General features: G+C 37.8%; 5 protein-coding genes, 1 long non-coding RNA gene and 2 pseudogenes across 11 annotated transcripts; 6 read left to right on the top strand and 2 right to left on the bottom strand.

Annotated features, from left to right (window-relative positions):
* The first annotated feature begins 95 nt into the window (after positions 1-95).
* Positions 96-3283, top strand: LOC111803148 (plant cysteine oxidase 4). 3 transcript variants are annotated; one of them, XM_023687434.2, is made up of 6 exons: positions 96-217; positions 977-1140; positions 1264-1427; positions 1527-1674; positions 2610-2813; positions 2893-3283. In XM_023687434.2, exons 2-6 carry the CDS (start codon positions 1041-1043, stop codon positions 3021-3023), a joined length of 747 nt encoding a protein of 248 aa, XP_023543202.1. In that variant the 5' UTR covers positions 96-217; positions 977-1040; the 3' UTR covers positions 3024-3283. The 3 variants fall into 3 exon arrangements, with proteins under 3 accessions (XP_023543202.1, XP_086983486.1, XP_086983487.1); XM_087127360.1 differs by having other exon boundaries at positions 1264-1674; XM_087127361.1 differs by having other exon boundaries at positions 134-217; positions 892-1140; positions 1264-1674.
* A 2201-nt stretch (positions 3284-5484) lies between these two features.
* On the top strand, positions 5485-7226 carry LOC111803659 (uncharacterized). Of its 3 annotated transcripts, none has more exons than XM_087127359.1 (5): positions 5485-5724; positions 6016-6409; positions 6487-6563; positions 6630-6684; positions 6763-7226. In XM_087127359.1, the coding sequence occupies exons 1-5, from the start codon at positions 5722-5724 to the stop codon at positions 7116-7118; spliced, it is 885 nt and encodes a 294-aa protein (XP_086983485.1). In that variant the 5' UTR covers positions 5485-5721; the 3' UTR covers positions 7119-7226. The 3 variants fall into 3 exon arrangements, with proteins under 3 accessions (XP_086983485.1, XP_023543937.2, XP_086983484.1); XM_023688169.2 differs by lacking the exon at positions 5485-5724 and adding an exon at positions 5736-5924; XM_087127358.1 differs by lacking the exon at positions 5485-5724 and adding an exon at positions 5738-5924 and having other exon boundaries at positions 6648-6684.
* Positions 6517-7241, bottom strand: LOC147790441 (uncharacterized). Its single transcript, XR_015422589.1, has 2 exons — positions 7104-7241; positions 6517-6998 (listed from the first exon to the last, which is right to left on the bottom strand). It is a non-coding gene; the product is annotated as an uncharacterized LOC147790441 (long non-coding RNA).
* A 1878-nt stretch (positions 7242-9119) lies between these two features.
* Positions 9120-10104, top strand: LOC111803203 (uncharacterized). The gene has a single exon (XM_087127362.1). It carries the CDS (start codon positions 9204-9206, stop codon positions 9810-9812), a length of 609 nt encoding a protein of 202 aa, XP_086983488.1. The 5' UTR covers positions 9120-9203; the 3' UTR covers positions 9813-10104.
* Positions 10105-11769: 1665 nt separating this feature from the next.
* LOC111804357 (trihelix transcription factor ENAP1) lies at positions 11770-15523 on the top strand. 2 transcript variants are annotated; one of them, XM_023689124.2, is made up of 2 exons: positions 11770-13146; positions 13503-13824. In XM_023689124.2, exons 1-2 carry the CDS (start codon positions 12300-12302, stop codon positions 13505-13507), a joined length of 852 nt encoding a protein of 283 aa, XP_023544892.1. In that variant the 5' UTR covers positions 11770-12299; the 3' UTR covers positions 13508-13824. The 2 variants fall into 2 exon arrangements, with proteins under 2 accessions (XP_023544892.1, XP_023544891.1); XM_023689123.2 differs by lacking the exon at positions 13503-13824 and adding an exon at positions 15192-15523 and having other exon boundaries at positions 11859-13146.
* Positions 15524-15618: 95 nt separating this feature from the next.
* On the bottom strand, positions 15619-16682 carry LOC111803661 (protein LIGHT-DEPENDENT SHORT HYPOCOTYLS 10 pseudogene; annotated as a pseudogene).
* A 922-nt stretch (positions 16683-17604) lies between these two features.
* LOC111803662 (dof zinc finger protein DOF1.5 pseudogene) lies at positions 17605-18680 on the top strand (annotated as a pseudogene).
* Positions 18681-21133: 2453 nt separating this feature from the next.
* LOC111804098 (U-box domain-containing protein 45-like) lies at positions 21134-23689 on the top strand. The gene is made up of 2 exons (XM_023688788.2): positions 21134-21726; positions 22399-23689. Exons 1-2 carry the CDS (start codon positions 21248-21250, stop codon positions 23249-23251), a joined length of 1332 nt encoding a protein of 443 aa, XP_023544556.2. The 5' UTR covers positions 21134-21247; the 3' UTR covers positions 23252-23689.
* The last annotated feature ends 154 nt before the right edge of the window (positions 23690-23843 follow it).

Genomic DNA, 23843 nt, shown 5'->3' on the forward strand with positions numbered 1-23843 from the left:
AAATACAATTATTATTATTATTATTTTAATTTTTTTTTTTTCAAATTTCGGATTGGTAATTGGTGGTCAATGATAATTACAAAAAAAAAAAAAAAAAGAAATGGTGGAAACGTGGCATTCCTAAAAGAATAAATAAACACCATGCGACGCAGCCGTATCCCGCGGTTGAAAACTCGCCGATTGCGGCAACCGGTGGCTTCTCGCCGTCCTTTCTCAGGTTTGTCCCCAACTCATCCTCCCTACTCTTCTCTTTTGGGATTGTTTCATCTTTTCCAACCTCTGTTCTTTCTTTCTGTGTTTGTATTTTTTGGAATCTGATCTTCTGAATGTTGAAGGGATTGATGAAGTCCCTTCCTCTTCTCTTTGGGTGTTTCATCAGTTTCTCTCACTCGGTTGTTCTGCCTTTCTGAAAACTTGGATTTCTATCTAGGGTTCTGGTTTCAATGCATCCTTCTGCATTGATTTTACTCTTCTTTTTTTTTTTTTTTTTTTTTTTTTTTTTTTTGAATTTTCTCTCCCTCTATTTAATTTGTTTGTATAATATTCAATTCGAACTGTGACGCTCGTTTTAGTGTAGAAATTTCATGAACTCAAAACGCTCTCTGTAATTTCTGATAGTGATGAGCTTATTTTCGATTTATTGATGGGCAAATGAGGGCTGGGGTTCACATATCCTTTTTACTTCTCGGTCATTTGTGTCTACTCTTGATCGCCATTGAACTTATAATGAAAGTAAAGATATCTTTTTCTATCGAGAAAATTATTTGGTGTGTTGCGTATTTCTATAATATACCCAATGGATGCTGTTGAAAGATGGGGAGGTTTGATTACTTACCAAAATGTTAGTACTACTCTTTGGATTGATGTATAAACTGAGTATGGAATTTACAGTGTAGTAGTACTATTCTGGGTTGGAGGAGTCTAGGAGGCTCTTAAAATTCTCTATCCTTGATTGAAATTCAAATTCCGGTGACAGATAAGGTTCTGACTCTGCTTGAGCGGTCCATAAACAACAAGATCTTGTATACACTCCTGAAAGTATGCCCGTAGTTCAAAAATTGTATGATGCTTGCAAGGCATCATTTTCTACCAGTGTTCCGGTGTCAGAAGAGGCTCTGCAGAAGGTCATTACTCTCTTAGGTGTGTGCAAATAAGTAATTCGCTTATTTCTTGATAAGTCTTTTTCGTACAAAATTTCACTCAATAAGCTGGTTTTTTAGGATGCATCGCGTATCTTTATGAGTTTGTACAATGCTGTTTCAGATGAACTGAAGCTATCTAATGTGGGTCTCGAACGAGAGTCGCAGTTAGCTCGTGGTTGGAAAGGTTCACTGAATGTTACTAATGGGAAGAAAGGTCGAAAGGGCGTACACCAATATCCACCAACTATACAATATCTACACTTGCATGAATGTGATAGATTCTCGGTAAATGATCGCATTGATATGTTAACTTCTGGTTATTCCCCACCCCCTGCTCCAATTTTAGTGCCATCTCTCGAAGGAACTATTTCTCGTTGTGTGCAGATCGGAATCTTTTGCATGCCTCCAGGTTCTATCATTCCACTTCATAATCATCCTGGAATGACTGTATTGAGCAAGCTTCTATATGGTGCATTACATGTACGATCATATGATTGGCTTGATCTACCTGAGTTCATAGATCTTTCTCAAGGTATTTCTTTCTCATACATGGAACCCACCTCAAGCTTGATAGAAGCCCAGTTCTAGTTTTTTGTGAGATCAGAAAATTAAGAATTTATTAGTGCTTATGTAATGAATTGTCAAGCAGTGCTATTATTATTGACTTTTTGATTAGAGACAATTGCATCGATGATTGAAATTTACGATGTTTACAAAGGACCTTCCCAATTTACCATGAGTGAATGTATAACTATAGGAAGTAGAAATATTAGACAGTTTACACCTAGATATAACTTGGTAAACAACATTGTCGAAGAATTTTGTATAAATCTTGTGTCTTTTTCGCAAGTATTCTTTGATTTCTTTCTTTCCAAATATTCCAAAAGAAAGCCATGATTCCAAAAGAAAGCCATGATGAGGTTTTTCCATAGTAAGGCTAGTTAGTAGAGGAAGTTTGGTGGGAACCTTTATGTATCATCATAGCACAACACTTTCCATCTTTTCACCCTGAGGACAAGGTAAAAGCTTGGGCAGGAAGTACTTTTAGGATACATATCCTCCCTTGTTTTATGTATGGTAGGAGGGAGGCATGAGGTAAAGTGCATAAAGCGAGTTGTTGAAGGGAATATTTCGTGATTTGGGAGGGTGAAGGGTAGCTACTCAGACATCCCGAATACATATCCTCCCATGCATTTTATGTATGGTAGAATTTCATGCAATTGTCTGCATTGTTTATCGTAATTGTTATTGCTCTAAACATCTGCCCTGGGAAGAAATAAAGAAATTGCTTGAGTTCAATCTTTTCCTCATTCCGTGAATAGCATTTGATGTAGTGATATATTTGAAATGATCCATTTTTGGGACGAATGTGAAATCGTTATTTTTTCCGGGCTTGGTTATTTTGTTCACTTTCCTCTCTTTGAGTAAAAGTTTCAGTATAAAATTTTAATTGAGTTGTATCCTCAGCCAGACCTGCAAAACTTGTTAGGGACTGTGAGATGATTGCAACTTGTGGAACTACAGTTCTTTATCCAGATCGAGGTGGCAACATTCATCGTTTCAAAGCCATAACTCCCTGCGCAATCTTCGACATTCTTTCACCGCCTTACTCGTCCGCAGATGGGCGACACTGCTCTTATTTCGGGAGGTCACCTAGGAGAGAGATTTCAGGTATCATTTGTTCCCTCTTGATTTCTTTTTTGCTTCTACTTCTACATATAATCATCTCCGTTTTCATCCCATCCAAAAGGTCTTGACCAACTGTGTGGAACTGAAACTGATCCTTCAGAAGTTACTTGGTTGGACGAGATTCAGCCACCTGAAAACTTCGTGGTCCGGCGGGGCCTGTACAAAGGCCCCATTATTAGACAATGGAGTTAATACTGTAGAGCATCATTTAGTGGGATTGGCTCGAAAAAACAACGAACCATCCAGTTAAACAAACTACACCAGCGATTCTTAACTGGTTCAATAATTGTATGTTAAGAATACTGAGGAGGGATTCTTCTTCGATGTAATTGAATTGTATAATTGTAAGTTAGAAAAAGACTGAATAATTAATGAAAAATGTCTGTGGTAGAAGATTGGAACGCTGGATTTGACTTTGGTAGCAATGAATTAATGTGATTAAATTTGAATTGCACTCAGCCTAATGCATAATAATAAAGATTGGAGTAGCGTTAGGGTAGGTAGGATTAGGAGTTAACAGTAGGTTGGATGAATAATGATATGCCATCTTTACTGTGAAGGAAGAAGAACAGCTCTATCTATCTGTATCATCTGAAAACAAAACTATATCTTTACATTTATGGTAAAGATTCAATAAAATCCAGATTTAAAAGCCATCCCATTTCATAGGGTACAGTTGCATATCCTTTTCATACCAAACTTAGGAAAACTTCCAGCCTTCTGTACCCAAAATTTGACGGTGAAACAGAGAATGAAGGGTTCTGGTTCTTATCCGGGATTTGAAGTGAAGCAGAGCATTCAATTCTTTTAGATTCTGTTCTTATTTTTTTCTTCCGGAGATCAACTCTTCCAATTAAAATAAGCTTACTTGGATACAATAACAGCCGCCAATATTAACTTTCTATCTTGCTTACTTGTGTAGTTTTTGTAACAAGAGAGGGTTTGTGTTCATTAAAGATTTGAAATTTCACCAACATTCAACAAGAAATCTAGTTGAATAAACGAATGAAGGATGTGAACTAAACTTGACGAAAGCTTTATGTCAATCCCTTCTCTTAATAATGAAAAGAACTATTTTACTTTTTCAATTATTCAAATGTCATTATCCATAGTAATCATATGGCTATTAATGCGAGATCCCACGTTGGTTGAAGAGGAAAACGAAACATTATTTATAAGACTCGAAAAATCTCTCCTTATTAGACGCATTTTAAAAATTTCGAGGAGAAGTCTAGAAGTGACAATATTTGCTAACGAGAATGAATCAATCAATCAAACAGTGAAGCGTGCTCATTCTTCACTGAAAGTGAAAAAAACTGGAAAATGGAAAATGGAAAATCTCAAAGCATCTGAAGAACATAAGAACACAAATAATTAGGTGACCAAATAATTAAAACTTAACAGACTGTTATTCCTAAGAATAGAATCATTCAAATGTGCTTTATCTGAGTTAAATAAAATCATGAATCAACCAAGCTCTCAGTAATTTCATAGATCATAGGAATTGACATTCCTTGAACCTGTAAAAGAATAGCAAGTTTTAGGCGTCCACTTTTGAGGTAGATTAGCATCCTAATTAAGTACTCCATTGGAAATTATTCAGCCAATTAACCTACCTGCTATGATATATGCCCACAAGCTCTTAAACCCATTATAACTTTGCCACTTTCTAACCAAACAACTTACATGATACACAAATAATAGAAACCAGTAATTAAATAACACCTCCTGATGTTCCACATGGATTTTGATGCATTTTCTTAGCCAAAAAGTAGAACCCACATGCTACCTACAATTCATCTCACAAACCCACACACTAGCAATTCTCATAGATATATATATGTGTTTGTGTGTGTGATAGCATTATGGTACTCACAAGAGTAGCATAAATAATGCGAATTTGCAGAATTATGTAAGGAATAGTTGCAGCTTGTTAGTGGGAAGAATTAATTTAGGGACCCATTTAGTTCTACTTCGCCCCCCTCCAATTATTGGCATAGAAACAGGTGCATATAATAATTAGTCAATCGGGTAGGTAATGAAGGGGCCAGTTTTGCCTGTCTAAGTATTCAGCTCACTCGTGTGGATGAGATAATACCTCGTTTATATTAAGATTAGATTAGATTATGCAATATAATTGTGTTTTAGTTCGTCAAAGTTAGATGGAACAAGTCATTACTTGTGATCAATCAAGTTAATGTGTGAGATCTCACATCGGTTGAAGAGAAGCACGAAGTCTTTTTTATAAAGGTGTGAAAACTTTTCCCTAGTAGACATGTTTTAAAAATCTTGTGGAGAAGTCTGACAAAGAGAACAATATCTACTAGTGGTAGACTTAGACCGTTACATAATGTAGGAAAACAAAAGGGTAGCTACTGAAACGAATGAAGAATTATTATTAGTTTTTGTTGGTGTGGGGAGTTGGGAGTTGGGTTTGTACACAGGAAACCAATAAATAAGCTAAGCTTGGGTTATTTATTATACAGATACGTGAGGAAGGAGAAAGAAGAAGAATAAGTGTGCGAAGAAATGGAGTAAATGCATGACTTTATAGATATCAATTCATTCTTTTTCCAACGTCACATTACACAACATATTGACATAATTGTAAGCTACGAACCCCTAAAAATCTCACCTTTTCTTCTGTTTCCTGCTTTTATGTCCAATTCTGGAGGCAGCTAATGCTTATTTGCATCATACGTATAGGGAAGCCGTGGCCTTGAATCTTGATATATTGTGAAGGACAAAGGTCCCAGCTACAAGGCACTCAGTCAATTAAGGTGTGAGATACAGAGAAAAGAGCAGTAGTGACGTGAGTGTTTTTGAACAGTTTTTGTGGAAATTAAACCCATTGGATAGCATTATTGGATTATTATTCAGTTCCAAAAAAATGGTAATTTCTTACTTTTTTGGCACTAAAAATGTGCATGAATCAGAGTCCAAGAATGTATAACTCATTACATTATTACAAACAAACGTATGTCCAACAAACTTCTAGATCAATATACTCTCCTTCTCTCTCTCTCTGTTCTTCCCTATAAAGATCTGTTGAGGCAATCAATTGGAACTGAGTTCAGATCTTGGTCTCAAATGGTTTGTATATATTTTACAAAATGAAGATCAAAACCTTTATGCATATCTATGTCTCTCTTTCTGCTGATCTTTTTGGCTTTTCTTGTTTCAGTATCCCAGAAACTTGTTGTTGAATTTTCGAGACCGACGGAGATGGAGTCGGACCGATGAAGGCGTAGCCGCCGAAGAGAAGTTGAATCCATTGACCTTGTCAAGAAAGTGGTCATTGTTTGATTTGAACGAGGAGGCCAGGGTTGAAGATGGTGATCATAACATTAGTGTAGAAGTTGAGCAAAGTGAAGAAAGAAAGCATGGACTAACTTCAACAAAGCACAATAACAATGAGAATACAAATAACTCATCAAGAGAAGAAGGAAATGGAGGAAGAAGAAGAAGAAGAACAGCAGTGAGACAGTATGTTAGATCTAAAGTGCCTCGCCTGCGTTGGACTCCTGAGCTTCATCTCAACTTTGTTCATGCCGTTCAAAGGCTCGGTGGCCAAGAGAGTAATAACAATCACTATTCCTTCTTTTCAACTAAGTTACAATAAACTTCAATTTGTGATAATAATCTATGATTGTAGGAGCAACACCCAAGTTGGTTCTTCAGCTGATGAATGTAAAAGGACTTAGCATTGCCCATGTCAAAAGCCATTTACAGGTACTGATCTGTTTTTCATAATTTGATGAGTTTTTTCGCTCTCAAGAACACTAATTGACCACATAGGAAGCATTGAATTTTCAGATGTATAGAAGCAAGAAGCTTGACCAAACAGGGCAAGGTACAAATAAGCAACTGTTCATCATAATTCAATATCATAAAGTAGTTATGCAACTTCATTTGTTTTTGTCTGTAATAGTTATAGGAGAAGCATGGGCGGGTGGGGTGATGCAAGGAGGTGGGGGATACCACAACAACAATAAGAATGGCGGCAGGGTGAGCCACCATTATTCTCGTTGGCATTTCCATATCCAGTTTGGAAGTGTTGCAAAACTGTTACCCTCAAACTCACCCTTTGATCCAACGAGTTGTCATGCAAAGACAAGGCAGCTGAGGAGACCAAATCATTGTTGGGAACCAGAGCTGGAGCTAGGACTGAGGCAGACAACAACAACAACAACAACAAAGAGTATTAGTAGTAGTAGTAGTAGTAGTAGTGATAAAGAGAGTTGGGGATGTGGTTTACGGATTACCACTGACCTTTCCCTTTCTTGAAGCTAAGGCCACAGGGTGATTATAGAATAATGCGGTCTCTTATTGCAAAATCAGTGATAATTGAGGTCTCTGGCTGTTTGAGTTTGGGGCCATTGGCATTGCCATTCATTGCATTGCATAACAAAAAGCACACATCTATTCTGCCACCAAACAAGTAGCGCGCTTTCATTTTCTGTAACATGAAAACATGAAAATTTCTTAGGAACTACCAAAATCTTTCCTTTTTCTTGCTCTTTGAATGTCCCGACATTGATGGGACGGTTTAGAGTCCAGAGCTTGCTGGAATCGTCCCAAGGAGTCGCGACGAACAGGGTTGTACACTCCGTCGGCGCTTGTCGAAGGCGATGTGCTCTGATATAGGACCGGCGGGATTGAGATCGAGGACGTGAAGTCGACCATTGCCGAGAATTCCGAAATTTTGGGCGGTGGCGACGGCGGTGTGGGATTCGTAGAAGGGGATGAACTAGACGGAGTAGCCGTTGAAGGGGTCTTAAAGACGGGCATAGTTAGACAGAACTCGGGTTCGAAACTCAGCTCTGTCTCGGTTTGTTGGAAGCTGCACATCTTTTTATCTGCCACAAATTGCACCCCCTTTCCATAATTAGTAACCAAATTATTATCTCTATAAATAAATAAAAAAATTATTATAAGTTTCTTAAATTTAGTTTGCAATGATTTTATATATATTCAATTTAAACATGTTCATTTTATACATGTGGACCTGCTCGAACTGGGAAAAGATTTTCAGTCGAGAAATAGCAGAGGGAGTGGAGAATACTTTTTACCCGCAAGATAAATGAGACTGAGGATGTGACTATATTTCCCGTCTTGTCTCCATCCTCGCCCAATTTCCCAACCGCATGTCTCTCACTTCGTTTAATATAAATATATTTTCAACACATATTAATATATATGTATATACGCTTTTTTTTTATTATATTAAAAAATTAATTAGTTAATTTTGAGATTATAATTATAATATTTAAACTAAAAACTATGTCGTAGGCTTATTAAAATTATTTCTATGTTGTAATATTGGTTTATTAGTTTTTTTTTTTTTTTTTTTTTTTTTTTTACAATTTTTTAATAAAAATATATTGAAAAATGAAAACTAACCATAATAATTATTTTTTTTTTAATAATAAATATGAAAAAATTATCAAGAGAACTAGATCTTGGCAAATTTTCGAAGGTAATGTTGATCCAATTCTATGAAATAGGTGGCAGAGTTGAAGACATAAAATTAATAGTAATATTGATACTTAATTGGGCCTAGTGGTGACATGTGTAATCTTCACTACAAGTCCAATGGACTCAAATATACATATAGTGAACTAAAAAAAAGGGAATTATTATAGTACTTTTGAGGGTAAAAAGGGAAGAAGAAAAGGTGTTGGAGGGACCCCTCTTCTCTATTCATGCCACAAATTCACATGCTGCCCACTATCAAAATGGGCGGGGCATATGGGTGATGGGACATTAACCCAAAATCAAAAGTTCAATTCTCCATATTTAAATTAGAATGAAGAGAATGAATGACACTGAGAAGAAGCTTTATGGTACAAATTCAATGTCCAAAATAACATGTTTTATTAGGTTTTGTTTATGGATAAAGTCAAACAATGATTCTACGCTTGGTTTGGTTTGAGTTCTCAAATGGGTGTACAAACAAAAGATATGGAGTAGATACAACCACTCCACTCAAAACAAAGTGTATGTAAAAGCTTAGGGTTTCGGGAGGGATAATAAAAGTAAATATTATAGAAAATTGTTGGGAGTGAGTCCAGCAAAGCCACGAAAGCTTAGGTTCAAAGTACTTCTCTTAGTTGTCTGAGGGACCCTATGTTGGTTCAAGTGAACAAACTTGGAACATCACCTGATTGGGTGGGGAGGAGAGGGGACCCTGTGTGTGATGGAGGATCCAAAGGGGGAAAGAACAGGTGGTGGAAACGCCCAATTATTAATCCCATCAATTTCATCCAAACCCCATAAGAATAATAAGAAAGAAACTTTCTCTCTTCATACATACACAACACACAAACACACTTTTGAGATGTAAATTATAATATATATATATACAGAGCCATGATTGGTTACACAAATTTTTGGAACCCAAAAGACCCATTTCATCTCTTCTTATTCTTCTCTCTTTATGACAAACCACCACTTCCCATCACAAACCAAAGCATCCATTTAAAATCGGCGCCTATGAAGAACGCCATTCGGTGCTGCATCTCCTGCATATTCCCATGTGGGTCTCTCGACGTGATCAGAATCGTCCATTGCAACGGCCACGTGGAGGAGATCGCCGGCTCAATCCGGGCCAGTGATATCATGAAGGCCAATCCTAAACACGTCCTCAAAAAACCCACCTCCCCCTCCGACCAGGGTGTGGTCCCCAAGATCGTGATCCTCCCGCCCGACGCCGAGCTCCAACGAGGAAAAATTTACTTTCTCATGCCCCTTCCTCCATCCCCAGAAAAAACCCGGTCCAAGAAGAAGAAGAAGAGGGAAACACCGGGAACCGATGTCGGTTCGGGTATATCCGTGACGAATTTGGTGGTTTCGGATCGGTACCTGAGTGATATACTGTCGGAGAAATTGTCGACGGGTCAGAAGGATAAACGGCGGGGGCGTGTCGGAGTGTGGAGGCCTCATTTAGAGAGCATTTCCGAGTTCCCACCTGATCTTTAAACTCGAAATTCAGCTTGTTCATTCGCCAAGGGGGTTTTTTTTTTTTTTCTTCCCGAAATTGTTTAATTTTCTTAAATTTCTTAAAAAAAAAAAAAAAAAATCAAAATCTCTCCGTTTGATCATATGTGTGTGTGTATAAATGAAGATCAGGCAATGGAGGATGTAAATTTGGAGGGGTTGAGATGAGAGGGAGAGAAAGTTGGAATTTACAGTGATTCAGATCGTTAGTAATTGGAAAGCAAATATGTGTTTGTGTTTGTATCACAATTTCAGTATAATTCTTTTTCTTTTCTTTTTATTTCTTTTTATGCTTTTTTTTTTTTTTTTTAATAAGCATCATAAAAAAAGATTTAGAAAGCATAAAATTAAGCAATTTAAATTACAAGAAATCACTTAAAACAGTCTTTCCTTTCATCTTGTTCTTGGTTGGATGATGTCATAAATCATAATTTTAAACTTTATTTGCAATTATATGAACAATGAAAAAACACGAGAATATAAATAATTAATGGTTTATGAAATATATTCACTTTTAAATTTGTTTATGAACTAATTAAAAGAAAAATATGAAAAATGAGTACAAATTTGGGTTAAATGAGTATATAATATTAGTTACGGGAAGGTAAAAGTAAAAATTAAAAAAAAAAAAAAATGGTGGATAAAGAAAGAGGGAAAGGAAATGATAGTCCCCACATAGCTTTCAAAATTCCACAATAGAATAATGCGCAGTGTTGGCGTTGCACATACAAGTGGGCATAATCTTCAAACCCCATTATTTTCTCATTTTTTAAAATAATTAAAAATAATAATAATAATAATAATAATAATAAAATGGTGTTCCAGCGGCTGGTCGTGTTCCTCTCCAGATATGATTATTAGGAGGCATGAGAGAGATTGGGAAATTGAAATCCTGTAAAGTTTTATACAGTTTGGATTAGATATCACATCCCTCCCAACAACTCATATTGGCCCCTCCTAATAATTACCTCTCTTTTTTCTTTTTTTCTTTTTTATTTTTTAAATATATAAATTTGGTCTTTAATGAAATGTGAAATAACAATGAAATGTGAAATAAGAATGAAATGACTTTGTGTGTAAAGTTGAGGAAGAAGAAAAGTAATATGGATATTTATCTAATTTTTAAGATTTATTTTAAAAAAATTAAATAAAAAAAAAAAGAAAAAGAAATATATATATATTTGAGGGTCCCCTCGTAGTCCTATACACAACTTCCCCCTGATTGGTAAGGTAAAGTGTCACTATCTAAGTCTTTTATCTTTGCTCTCGCCTTTTTAATATGCTCAATCTCACATTATTATTTACTTTTTCTAATATTTTCCCCTCCCACATAATGCAATCACACAAAACCCCTATTCTCAATCTTCTCCAAATCATTTATTTATATATATATTCATATTTGAATGACTTGAATTTTTTTTCTTAGATAAAATCTTAGTTTGTCAAAAAATCTCATCATTCGAGTAATTTTATGTATTCAAAAAAGGTCTCATCATAATGAACATACTTTTTGATTTCATAAGATTGAATGTCTTACCTTTTAATGTTCATATATGTTCAATGTTAGTGTTCATAAAGTTCAGAGAGATTTATTCCTATCTTTAGTTTTGTCAGACGAAAAATCATTAAACTTTGTACTCCAAAAGAAAATAATATACATCGAACTTTGATTTCTCTTTTATTAATCGATCATTTGAAATCTAAGAGTTTGGTGTATGGACGTCTCTATTAAATTATAATTTTAATTATGAAAAACTAAGTATTTAGTTCAAATTAAATTATTATGAAATAAATGTTTAAATTATTATGAACTAGTTGAATCCAACGAAAAGGAGGGATGGGGCGGGAGTCGGATCCAAAGAAAAGGGAGGTCCAGGCCCAACCGGAACTAGGGGTTGAGCTTCGGTGGAGAAGAAGATGGGAACGGTGACCCCAACTCCTTCTGTCACCCACATCGGACTCGGACTCGGACACGGACTCGGACTCGGACTCGGACTCCGACCGGATCTCCCCTAATATGAAATAATAATAACGCCATTACCCAACGACATGCAGTTGTTGTCAATTATTTGAATTTTTATGTTTCAATTCTCAAATATGATAAGATCAAGCCGAGCCAACCCTAGCCGAGCCGTTCTCTCACCGTCAACTTCAACCGTCATGCAACCCAAAGCCATTGCCAATGATGCTAAACGGCTCCCCCCTCTCCCGGCCCGGTGACTTCAACGGCTCGACCGTACCGTATTACTCACTCTCCCCCCGACACATTCGGCTCACGCGTCCGGCACTTCGTCGCCGACGCAACCTCTTTAACCTCTAACCCTTAACCCTTTACCCCTTAACCCTACCAACTCCCTCTCTCTTCCACCCCCGATCCCGTTCCCGATCACGATCCCGACTACCCAAATCTCAAATCACCGATCACGTGCCGTATTTTTATCTCCGTCGCCTCCGCCGCCGCCGCTCCCTATGGGCGACTTGAACGATTCCTTGACACCGTCATCGGGCCACTCCCGGCCCATGCCCGTTCGTGAAGACTGCTGGAGCGAGGAGGCTACCTCCACTCTCGTCGACGTTTGGGGCCGCCGTTTTGTCGAGCTCAACCGGGGGAATCTTCGCCAGAAAGATTGGCAAGATGTGGCTGAAGCCGTCAATGCCCTCCATGGCCACTCCAAGAAGACTCACCGTACTGACGTCCAGTGCAAAAACCGAATCGATACCATTAAGAAGAAGTACAAGATCGAGAAGGCTAGAGTATCCGCTTCCAACGGATCTGTAACCTCGTCTTGGCCCTTCTACGATCGCCTCGATGGTCTGATTGGATCCAATTTTTCTCAGAAGAAGCCATCCACCTCGATGTCTCAATCTCCGCCGATGGCTCGTCCTCTCTCCTACCGGAAAGCGCCGTCTTCGGGGACTGCAAATGCGGTTTCTGTTGCCATTCCGCAGAAGCGCCCATTGGCGGCAGTGGATGATGGGTTTTTTCGCAGGAATTATTCAGCCATGGCTGCCGCGGCTGCTGCTACAGAAGCAGAGGAGGACGAGGAAGAGGAGGAGGCGGAAGCGGAGGCGGAGGAGAGGGGAAGTGAGGATGAGGAGGGAGAAGGAGAGGGCATGAGAAGGTTGGCCAAAGCAATAGAGAGGTTTGGGAAGATGTACGAAAGAGTGGAAGCAGAGAAGTTGAGGCAGATGGTGGAATTGGAGAAGCAGAGGATGCAATTTGCAAAGGACTTGGAGGTTCAGCGTATGCAGATGTTTACGGAAACTCAAGTTCAGCTCGAGAGGATCAAGCGCGGGAAGAAATCGGGTTCCAATGGTAAGAAAAATCTCCAATTCTTTTTATTTTTGCCTTTCTTTAATTGTGGGTTCTGGGTTACTCTGTAAAATGAAGAACTCGCCATTCATTAGAGCTTTAAAAATGATTTTTTTTTTTTTTTTTTTTTTTTTTTTTTTTTTTTTTTTTAAAGTGTAAATACTAATGTAATTACATTCTGTCCACCCATCAGATATGCCTTGCTCTTAACCACTACTCTTTTGTACTTCTTTAATACGTTTGATGTGAAGGATTAAAGTTACACTCGGTACTTGCTGCATCTAATACTCAATATTTAGTCCTCTTAGAATATGCATGAGGCTGATATGATCTGCACTTTTGCTTGTATACTGTCAAAGTTTGAAGTTCGTTTTGAAGGGATCTGCTGTTTGAAGCTCTTCTTGTTTCCTACGTCAAGTATTCGTGAGAAGTAACAGAGTCAACTTCTGGAGTTTTACCAACGTTGTTTCTAATTGCATTAGGATTTAACCCTTTGAAGAGACATACCCTTTAATGATGATGTCTAATAGGAATGGTCTTCTTTGAAGAGGTTATTCATTTTTGTTATTTACTTTTGCTTTTGGTTTCCCCTGATTCGCTTTGTCAAATATGTGCTAGTGCTAGTGGTGGACTGTTGTTGATTTGGGAAATCTATGAACTCAAGGAGAGTCTAAACTGTTTTTCTCTATGTGTCGATTCACCTCTGATCCTTCACAGAGCACTCCCCTCCGTTCCTCTCTTTATTATTCCAACTATAAACAAGTATTTGAGGAGTCTAAATAACCAATTATTACCCCAATGAGAAATTGCTACCAATTTTGTTTGTACTAGGAACTCGAAAATGGAGATCATTGAACTGCTGTCTTTCCAGTTTCCAATTTCCTTCTATAGTGTTTCTCTACTGATGAAGATTGTAGGAAACATTTGGTATCATAAGTAGCAACTTATATGCATTACTAGTGTGTATCATTAACTGATCATTCTTATTTTGATTCATTTGTTAGATCATGAGGTTTGATGCTGTAATCATTCTAATATTGGAAGCTTTTAATAGCACGTTTAGAGATGAGGGAAAACATTCTTTGTTATATACAAGAGACGAACAGATTCAGGGAAAGTCTGTACGGTTAATTTCGGATCTTTATAAAATCTTGGTTACGAGAAATAGCTTATGGGATATAGATTCACATGGAGGGCAGGTATATGGTTTTGATCCCCCACCCAAACCAAAGCCATTAATCACCAAGGACTTTCAGTGTTCCATTAGTCTCCTTTAAGCTTATGCCCCCTCTCCCTTTTGATGTTGTCTTTGCCTCCTTTTGCTGCTTGCATATTGTTCTTTGCTTGAATATAGAATTGGCATGCTTGATGAATAGTTGGCCTTTTTGGAATGCATTACTTTTGGAGACTTTTCCTTCTTTTTTTTTTTTTTTTTTTTCTTTTTGTCAACTTATGTTTGGTCTAATAACTATGAATACTGCCAAATATGTTCCAAGTTATATTCCTGTCTAAAGTTGTAAGATAAAAGGATATCAAAGTTCTCTCTCTGTGCTGTCTGTCCTGGAAGAATTCGTAAAACTATCCAATCAGATTGTTTAGAATATAAACCACTCGGGGATCAACAATGTAACAGCCAAAGCCCACCGCTAACAGATATTGTTCTTTTTGGGCTTACTCTTTTAGGCTTCTCCTCAAAGTTTTTAAAACGCGTCTGCTAGAGATAGGTTTACCCACTCTTATAAAGCCCAAAGAGGATAATATCTGATAGTGGTGGGCTTGGGCTGTTATAGACAGACTTGAACAAGTTTTTCAAAACTTGTCCGGTAGGATGCCTCAAACTCAGCTGTTTGATAAACTGTAGTAGTGCATTGTATTGGGAGATGGTCATGAGAAGCAGCAAGGTGAAGTAAGAATGGTTTAAAATGTCTCAGATTGCTAGTTCCTTTTGCATGTTTATTGTTAACATTTGTGGTGTGTATGGAATTCTTACTTTGGCATAAGATGTTATTTGTTTCTCATTTGCGTACATGTTGGTTGCAATTTTGCAGACATCTATGGTTAGTGACATATGGCAGTGTTGGAACGTTGTATGGAAGCATTCAACTTTTGTCTGTGTCCTTCCCCGAGTACATATTATTGCAGCCAGCTGATATATGGGTATAAGTGAACCGCTAAAGCAGATTGTTAGAGCTATCTTAATATTCTTACAGTGTTCTTAGCTCGTCTTTTTCTTCTTTTTTGATTGAATAGAAAAGGAACCTGAATTCGGAAGCAGGCTGGACCTGTATTTAGTCCCCAATGTATTCAAGTTAGCTGTAATATTGTCAGATTTTTCTTATAAAATTTTAAATGCCATTGTAGTTACTAATATATTGTTTTATCCTGTTGCTTTAAAATTTAAATTAATAGTTTTTTAAGTTCAATTTTGAATTCATAGATTAGCTTAGCATGAATGCCCGACCTCATCATCTTCACCCCGTAGAAACTACAAGATCACCTCGAGGACGTCTTCGATATCCAGGATCATGGATCGAAGAATAATTCAGGTTTTTGCTCGAGTCCTTGTTTCTTGTCTGCCTTGAACTACTGCACTTGCACATCCATTTATTTTACTCGTACTCGTGCGGAATAGAAATGTGTTAAATTACAAATTTAGTTCGGAAAATTTTTATAAATTTGTAAGACTACAAGCCTAATCTTCTTCTTCTTGTACACAAATTTTCTCGCCTTCGCCTGGCACTCCAACTCCCGTAGGCACGTTCGAATAGCTCCATTTCCAAAAGGGTTGGTATCCGGCGACCCCCTGTGCTCCTCGTAGGCGGCCGATCGGGGCGTCCAGGTTGCCCCAAGCATGTTTCAAGGGGAAAGGGCAGAGGGCAGAGGGCAGGTGGGTCGGGTTGTCCAAAAAAGACACACCCATGTGAGTGAACCCTTGTTTTTCCGAACTGGTCCAGTTATCGAAGAAAATCAAGTACATGGTTACAGCTACAGTGGGATAACGATACTGGGCGTGTTCGGTTTTTAAGATATGGCCCGAAAGTGTTCCAATCACGCCGCTTTGGGACTCGTGGCGGCTCAAAGGAACGGCGGCTGCAGCTGTTGTTGCTGATCGGCGGTGGGCGACCGAGATGACGAGCCGTCACAGCTTGGCCTGTCGCCTAACATGATAATGATGGAAGAATTTTGCAAAATGCTTTAGCCCATTCACATATTTGGGCCGACGCTTATGGCCCAGCCCGTTTCTTGGCAGCACGATGGCATAAAGGACAACGTTAAAACCAAGAGAAGAAAACCAAATACAAGATGATCATATGAGACACTACCCATAGCCTCTCGACCCTGCCACAACATAAGCTTGAAGGCCTGCAAGAGTAGCATTGACTCAGATGACCGAACCACATACCAAAATGTTAGCCTCGTGTAATTTGTGCATCCACACCCAACGTTACTAAATCACGGAGGTTCTACCTATTATAACTTTTAAACATTCTAAATCTAAATAGATACAAGCTAAAAAGTTCAGAATTAAACTTATAACATATGCGTTAAGACTCACGGAGGTTCTACCTATTATAACTTTTAAACATTCTAAATCTAAATAGATACAAGCTAAAAAGTTCAGAATTAAACTTATAACATATGCGTTAAGACGTCAAATCTAATGCAAGTAAAAGAGAAAGCACTCGAGATAAAGGATGCCTTTTTTTTTCATCTAATGTGGCTTCCTTTTTCCTTCCCAAAAAGGAGAAGTAAAAGGAAAAGGAAAAGGAAAAAGAAAGTGCATCTTTTTTCCATCAAAAGAAAGGAAGATATTAGATATATAGAATTAAAAAGTGTTGTTAAATAAAGCAATAAATAAAAAAAGGTAGCTTTCTTATGTTTATCATATAATTTGAATTTGCAATAAGAAGGATAGTGTGTACACTTGTCCATAACTCAAATTTCAAAACTTTAATACCCACAAAAAAAAGTCGATCATCTCCACCATAAAATGAGGCTTTTTGGAAGACCCACATCAACAAACAAATCAAAAGCTTCAAAAGCTCTTACCTTTAAGTATCAATGCAACTTTTTCACTATAAAAAAATTTCAAAAAGTCGAGTCTTTTAAAGATGAACACGAAAGAAAAAACCCGCACAGAATCATGCGAAACTTAAACAAGAAGAGAAGAAGGAGACCAGATGCAGTATTTATTCCTAAACTTGTGAATATAATCTTAAATTTCCATATATACAATAACCTTTCAATCTCTTTAAGTTTCTACCAAAAGCACCCTACTTTTTTTTTTATACTTTTTTTAAAAAAGAAATTTGAATAAAAATTTCTCACATCTTTTTCCTTTTTCTCCTTTTTTTTCTCTTTCTCTTTATTGATAGAGAATCTGATGATGACATGAAGCAAATGATGTATGTATATATATATATATAAAAGAGAGAAAGAAAAAGGGGATGATACCCAGTCTTTCACTCTTTCCCACCATAATAGCTATCAATTTGACTAATTGCCGTCTGTTTTGTCTCATCGATTCTCATGTGTTACTGCTTTGTATTATGAGCTTTTACTTCCACACACACATATATATATACCCATTTCCCTATGTGTCCTCTCTGCACACCACTTCCCCAAAAAAGAATAAATTAGGAACAATCCTCTTCTTTTTCTCCCTCTCTCTGTTTTACATATGGCTCAGGTTCATGGTAGCGCCACGGCTGGAATTAAGCTTTTTGGCACTATCATTCCTTTGCAGACCAGAAAAGTCAAGGATCAACCGGAGAAAGGCGGCGGCGGTGAAGGTGATCAAACAGAGATGAAGAGGCCTGAAAAGATTATTCCATGTCCGAGATGTAAGAGCATGGACACCAAATTCTGTTACTTTAACAATTACAATGTTAATCAGCCCAGACATTTCTGTAAGGGTTGTCAAAGGTACTGGACTGCTGGTGGGGCGCTCCGGAATGTCCCCATCGGAGCTGGACGACGGAGAGCCAAGCCGCCGCCCAATTGCCGGACGCTTTCCGGCGAGCTGCCCGATGATTATGGGCAACTGTACGATGCTGCTTCTGGGATTATTCATCAGCTTGAATTGGACGCGGTGGAGGGGTGGCATCTGGCGGTGGCGGAACAGGATTTTACCCAAGTTTTTCCTCTCAAACGCCAGAAAATTATCGGTCAATACGGTCAAACGTCTTAACATCTCCCTTTTTTTTTTTTTTTTTCTAATGCTTCGATGATTTTATGTGGAAATTAGATATACAGATTTAGGTATTTGACATGTGATTATGTAAATATTTATCTGTGGCTGAGGATGATGATCCGATGATTCATATTGCCGGATGGGCGGTGTGGGATTGAAACCAAGAGGATTAGTTTCAAAGTTTCAAGCTTTGTCAACTCAGCAACGCAAATTAATGATAAGTTAAACAATATTGCTATGTAACAGGACAGTACAACATTTGCAATATTTTGTAATATGGTCTTTTTTAGGCTCTCTTGTGACCTTCTTCATTTTTAAGATAAACGTGTTCGAGATTTCTACACTCTTGAGAATGCTTCGTTTCCCTCTCCAATTAATATGAGATCTCATAATTCATCCCATTCGAGACTAAGCATCTTCGCAAGCACTCGTTCCCTCTCTAGTGTCCTCGTTAGCACTCGTTTCTCAATTCAATCGAGGTAGGATCTTACAATCCACCTCCTTTAGGACCAGCTTTTCTCGCTGCATACCACCTAGTGTCCACTCCTTTCGGGCCTAATGTCCTCACCGGCACAGTGTCTGATTTTGAAACTTTCCCCGAGTTATATATGTATATATAGCGTGGGATGCACGGGGAGGAAATTTTGTGCTCCTTTTTACGCACACGTAGAGAGTGAGGATTGGCTCCCCATCATTTGGGGTGGGTCAGAAAATGATAGCTCAGTCCAAACGAGAAGAGGTGAAACAAAAGGAGAAGCCCAGCCTCGTGGAAAGAGAAGCCCATGAAGGTGAGCGGGTTGGGTTGACGAACAGGGCTTTGTGATGCCATTGCAGCCGTGGAAGAGAGCTTGCGTTCTGTAGGAGGGATTTGATTGCTTGTGTTCTTTGGCGAATCAAAAAAGCTTCAACCAACTTCATAATCATATTTGAAACCAATATAGCTAAACTTTCCTTAAACTGCTACGAACACCAGGCAAAGATTGGGCTGTAATTTCTGAAGCCCATGTGTTACACATAGTGGATTTTGGTTTCCCTTTTTCTTTTATCATCTTTGAGTATTCAAAAAAGTGAGACAAAAGAACACAATCATGAGTCAACACAAAAACCCATTTCAAAGAAAGTTCATCCAATTCCAAAGTCCATAACTTTTCCGGGGTTGGGTCAATTTCGGCCCTCCTTCTCCTGCCTTCCCTTTCCCTGTAGTATGCTCTGTTTCCCATTTTCAAAATTTCCATGCTTCCCTTCTTTCTTACAACGTCGTGCAATTAGCCTAATAATGGTTTTGAATTTGAATGGCGAAGTCAAAGTGGCAAAGCTTAGAGAGAAGAAGTTGTTCTTGTGATGATGGGTTTTCGTGGAAAATTAGGATTCTTATGACTTCCCCATCCCAAGTCTGAAGCCTTTTTACGACTCTCTGTTTCTTTTCTTTTCTTTTGACAGTCTTTACACAGAGACAGAGAGAAACAGAGGAAGTAAAACATTTATATCATCACAAGAAAAAAATTGCAGCCCTTTTAATAGGTTGGTTGTGGCTATGGCACACCTCATAAAACCACCATATTGCACTTTTCCCCCCTCCTATTTCAAAACCATCACTTATTTAAGGATAAACTTTCCCACTGTAATTATTAATTATTTGATCAAAACCAAACAATCTAATCCATACTTTTATATTATTATCTGCTTTGGTCGTTATGAACACAGGTTTGTTAGAGACAAGTTTACACGCTTTCGTTTCCTTTTCCAATCAACATGAGATCTCATAATACACCCCTTTAGAAATCTCACACCGGCTGGAGAAGAGAACAAAACATTCCCTATGAACAATCCCTAACGGTGGGCTCAGACTATTACAAATTCATTGAATAATTTTAATTATTTGACTCGGGGAAGAAAAATTGAAATTAAAGAAGGCAGTGGAAATCTGATGTGGGGATAGGCATTGCAAATTGGAAGAAGAAGTGTGCATTTCTCTCTCTCACTCTCTATATATAAATATGTATTGGAAGTCCACCCACATTTTATACCAAACATTTTAGAGTGGTCAAAATTGGTGATTAAAAAAGAATCCAATAAAATCTTCCCACTCAAATTACATATTAGTGTGCCCTAATATCTATATAATCCAAGATTTTTAACTTTTTGGTAAGATTTTATCATAAAAACACAATAATCTCAACAGAAAAAAGAAAAAAAAAAAAAAAAAAAACCCAGAATTTTGGTTATTTAATGTTGTAGCAATGAGTTGACTTATTTCAGACAGAACAAAGGAGACGTCAAATGCATTTAATGAGCAAATAAGGAATCTGGAAGTTAAATAACACAATCTCTGTCTTCGTAGACTTCTGGAGATGAATTTTGTTCCCTTTTTTTGGTGTTCTTTTACCGACAAAATCTTTTAACAAAAACAAATTAAATCTACACTTAATCACAACGAGTATTATTAACAGATCTGGATGCCTCCATTATTACACTAATTCTTCCAGGAAGCAATTTTTATTGAATCACGTCTGATGCATAGCCCACACAATAATTAAGTATATGTTTAAATAAGATTATTGTCTAAATGGGATGATACATGATTCATGAACCAAGATAGGAAATTAATGAAACAAATTAGTGTAAGGTTTTGAATGATTATATAATTAGGTGATCTAATTAATAATAATAATAAACAGAGCATGTGTTGTATTAAGACTTAAGGGCGGTGTCCTTCGTACGTTATTTCTTTTTTATTTTATTTAATTTAATCGAATCGTTTGTGTTTTAAAATTTAAATACTTGATCGTTGAGGAGGCATGGGATGATATTGCTATTGGGTTTGGGGGTGCCTGTGTCTTCATCTCTCTCTCTCTCTCTCTCTCTCTCTCTCTCTCATAATTCATTAAACCCCCATTCCTATCTCTCACCATGAATCCAAGTTCTTCTTCTTCTTCTTCTGCTCAAACACCCATTTGGGTATATTCATACGTGAAGCTCCGATTCTTCAATCGAATCCGGAGGTTCCTTCGTTCCAAAACGCCCAAAAAGCCGTATGTCTCTCCCACGGAATCCATCGCTATTTCACCCAATATTACACCAACCAGTAATGAAGCTATACACGTAGCAGAACCTGATTGCGACTGTACCGGTGGAATTGGTGGTGGCGCGGATGAATTCGCGGTGGCGTTGAGGAGGACAGTGAAGAAGCTTCACTTTGGGAGCTGGGAAGAGAAGGAGATAGCAGCCAAGGTGATTGTGAATATGGCTAAAGAGGACGTGAAGGTGAAAAGGTTAATGGTGGAGCTCCGGGTTGTACCGGCCTTGGTTTTGATGGTGACGTCCGACGCCGTAGGGCGACCGGAAGTGGCTGTGGAAGCGTTGCTTGAGCTTGCCAAAGGAAGCTTCGAGTAAGTTATACTTTAAAATCATTCAAAATTTTGTGTTCTCTGTTTTACGTGCATCGATCCATGTGTTTGTTCTCTTAGCTAAAAAAGAAAAAAAAAAAACTTCCCCTAATGGTAAATAGAAGTCATTTGATGGGAAATTTCTTCTCATTTGAGAGTTTCCATCAATGATCATCTCAATTTTTAAAGGGTCAGATTAGCTTCACCTTCAGATGGTATCAAAATAAAAGAGAGAGTGGAACAGTTAAGGCAGACAGAACCCAAATTCAAATTAAAAATAGAAACTTTACAGAAAGATGTGCAGTAGTTTGGATGTCCTCGATAACCCAAAATTTGAAAAAGGGTATACATAAATAACCAAAAGCTGTAAGGTATTAATTAAGAGAGAGAAAGAGGAAAAATATTAAGCATATTGGGTCAACTCTATATTCTGGCAAGATAGGCATGTGGTTAGTGCAGTGAAGTTTTGGATCTGTCCTAATTGAAATTATAAATCAAATGTTTAGTTGGGCATCATACTAATAGAAAAGATGTCTACTTCAAGGTTATGCCTACTGGGTTTGAGGTTTGGTTTTTCATCTGCCTCTAAAGTTTTGAACCGTTCTGGCCAAAACCAGCATTTGCCATGTGGCTCGACTCTGACTTGGACTTACTTTTCTCTGTACCATTCTTTAGGAACAAGGCCCTCATGGTGGAAGCAGGAATCTTACACAAACTTCCAAGTAACATCCAAGCCATGGATGAATCAGCAAAACATGATTTTGCAAGATTGCTGCTGTCACTGTCGTCTCTGATCAATTCCCATTTCACAATTGCCTTACAGGCGAATGAAAGTGTTATCCCATTCCTTTTGGGGGTTCTAGAATTAACCTCAAATTTCGAGACCCAAAGATGCTGCCTTGAAACTCTGTATAACATCTCCACAGTGCTAGAGAATGTAGGGCCTCTGGTCTCAAATGGTGTGGTGCAAACCCTCTTGAAAATGTCCTCATCCAAAGGCCATTCGGATAGAGCCCTCGCAGCATTGGGGAACTTGGTGGTGACTTCACAGGGAAAAAGGGCAATGGAGAGCAGCCCAATGGTCCCGGATAGTCTGATAGAGATTATGACATGGGAGGACAAACCAAAATCTATTGAGTTATCCGCTTATATCTTAATGATATTGGCACATCAGAGCTCAGAACAGAGAGAGAAGATGGCGAAATCTGGGATTGTTGCAGTGCTTCTTGAAGTGGGATTACTAGGTAGTCCACTGGCTCAAAAGAGGGCCCTAAAGCTATTACAATGGTTTAAGAATGAGAAGCAAGCAAAAATGTATCCACATTCTGGGCCACAGACAGGAAGAATAGTGATCGGGTCGCCTGTAAATCAAAGAGAAGTTCAGGAAGGGAGAAAAATGATGAAGAATTTGGTGAAACAGAGCTTGTATAAGAATCTGGAGTTGATTACTGGGCGAGCCAGTGCGGGAGATTCAGCAAAGCTGAAGAACTTGGTGATTAGCACCAGTTCCAAGAGTTTACCTTTCTGATCTTAATTTCTGTGCTCCATATTTTTTTTCCAACGGATGCACGAAAATATTCTTCAGCAACGACCCTAAGATAGCAGAAGATGATCAGAAGAAAGCAGGAAGAGAATTTGCAGCAAGGGTCCTTATTTTTGTTGTACAGCTTTGAACATGTGGAAAAATAAAAGAAGAAGACCCCTAAGAATTTTTTTGTTCAATTATTCTTTGTAAGAAAAGAAAACCTAAGAAGACCTTCTTCTTGTCATCAAATTTGATCTTTTTAGAACTTAGGTAATCTTTAGGGTGTTTTTTAAAATTTACCTTAAAGAAAAACTAAGCTAAAGAAAGTATTACAAATTATAAGTTAGACTACAGTAATTTGAGGCCAAGTCAAATTTTTGTTCTGCAGATGGTTTGCCTTGCTAGAGAATTACTAATCCTATGAACTGTGTAAACTTTTTAGTTTGCCAAATTATGAAAATATGTTATAATCACTCAAGGTTCAATATCTTGTTCAATCGAATAATTTAAATACAAATGTTACACAAATCTGAACTCAGCTTAGTAAATGAGACATTGTTTATCTCTTTCAAGGATATTTGTTGAACTCTCTCTA

The sequence above is a fragment of the Cucurbita pepo genome, chromosome 10 (genome assembly GCF_057944985.1).
Source record: "Cucurbita pepo subsp. pepo isolate OVF chromosome 10, ASM5794498v1, whole genome shotgun sequence".
Lineage (NCBI taxonomy): Eukaryota > Viridiplantae > Streptophyta > Magnoliopsida > Cucurbitales > Cucurbitaceae > Cucurbita > Cucurbita pepo.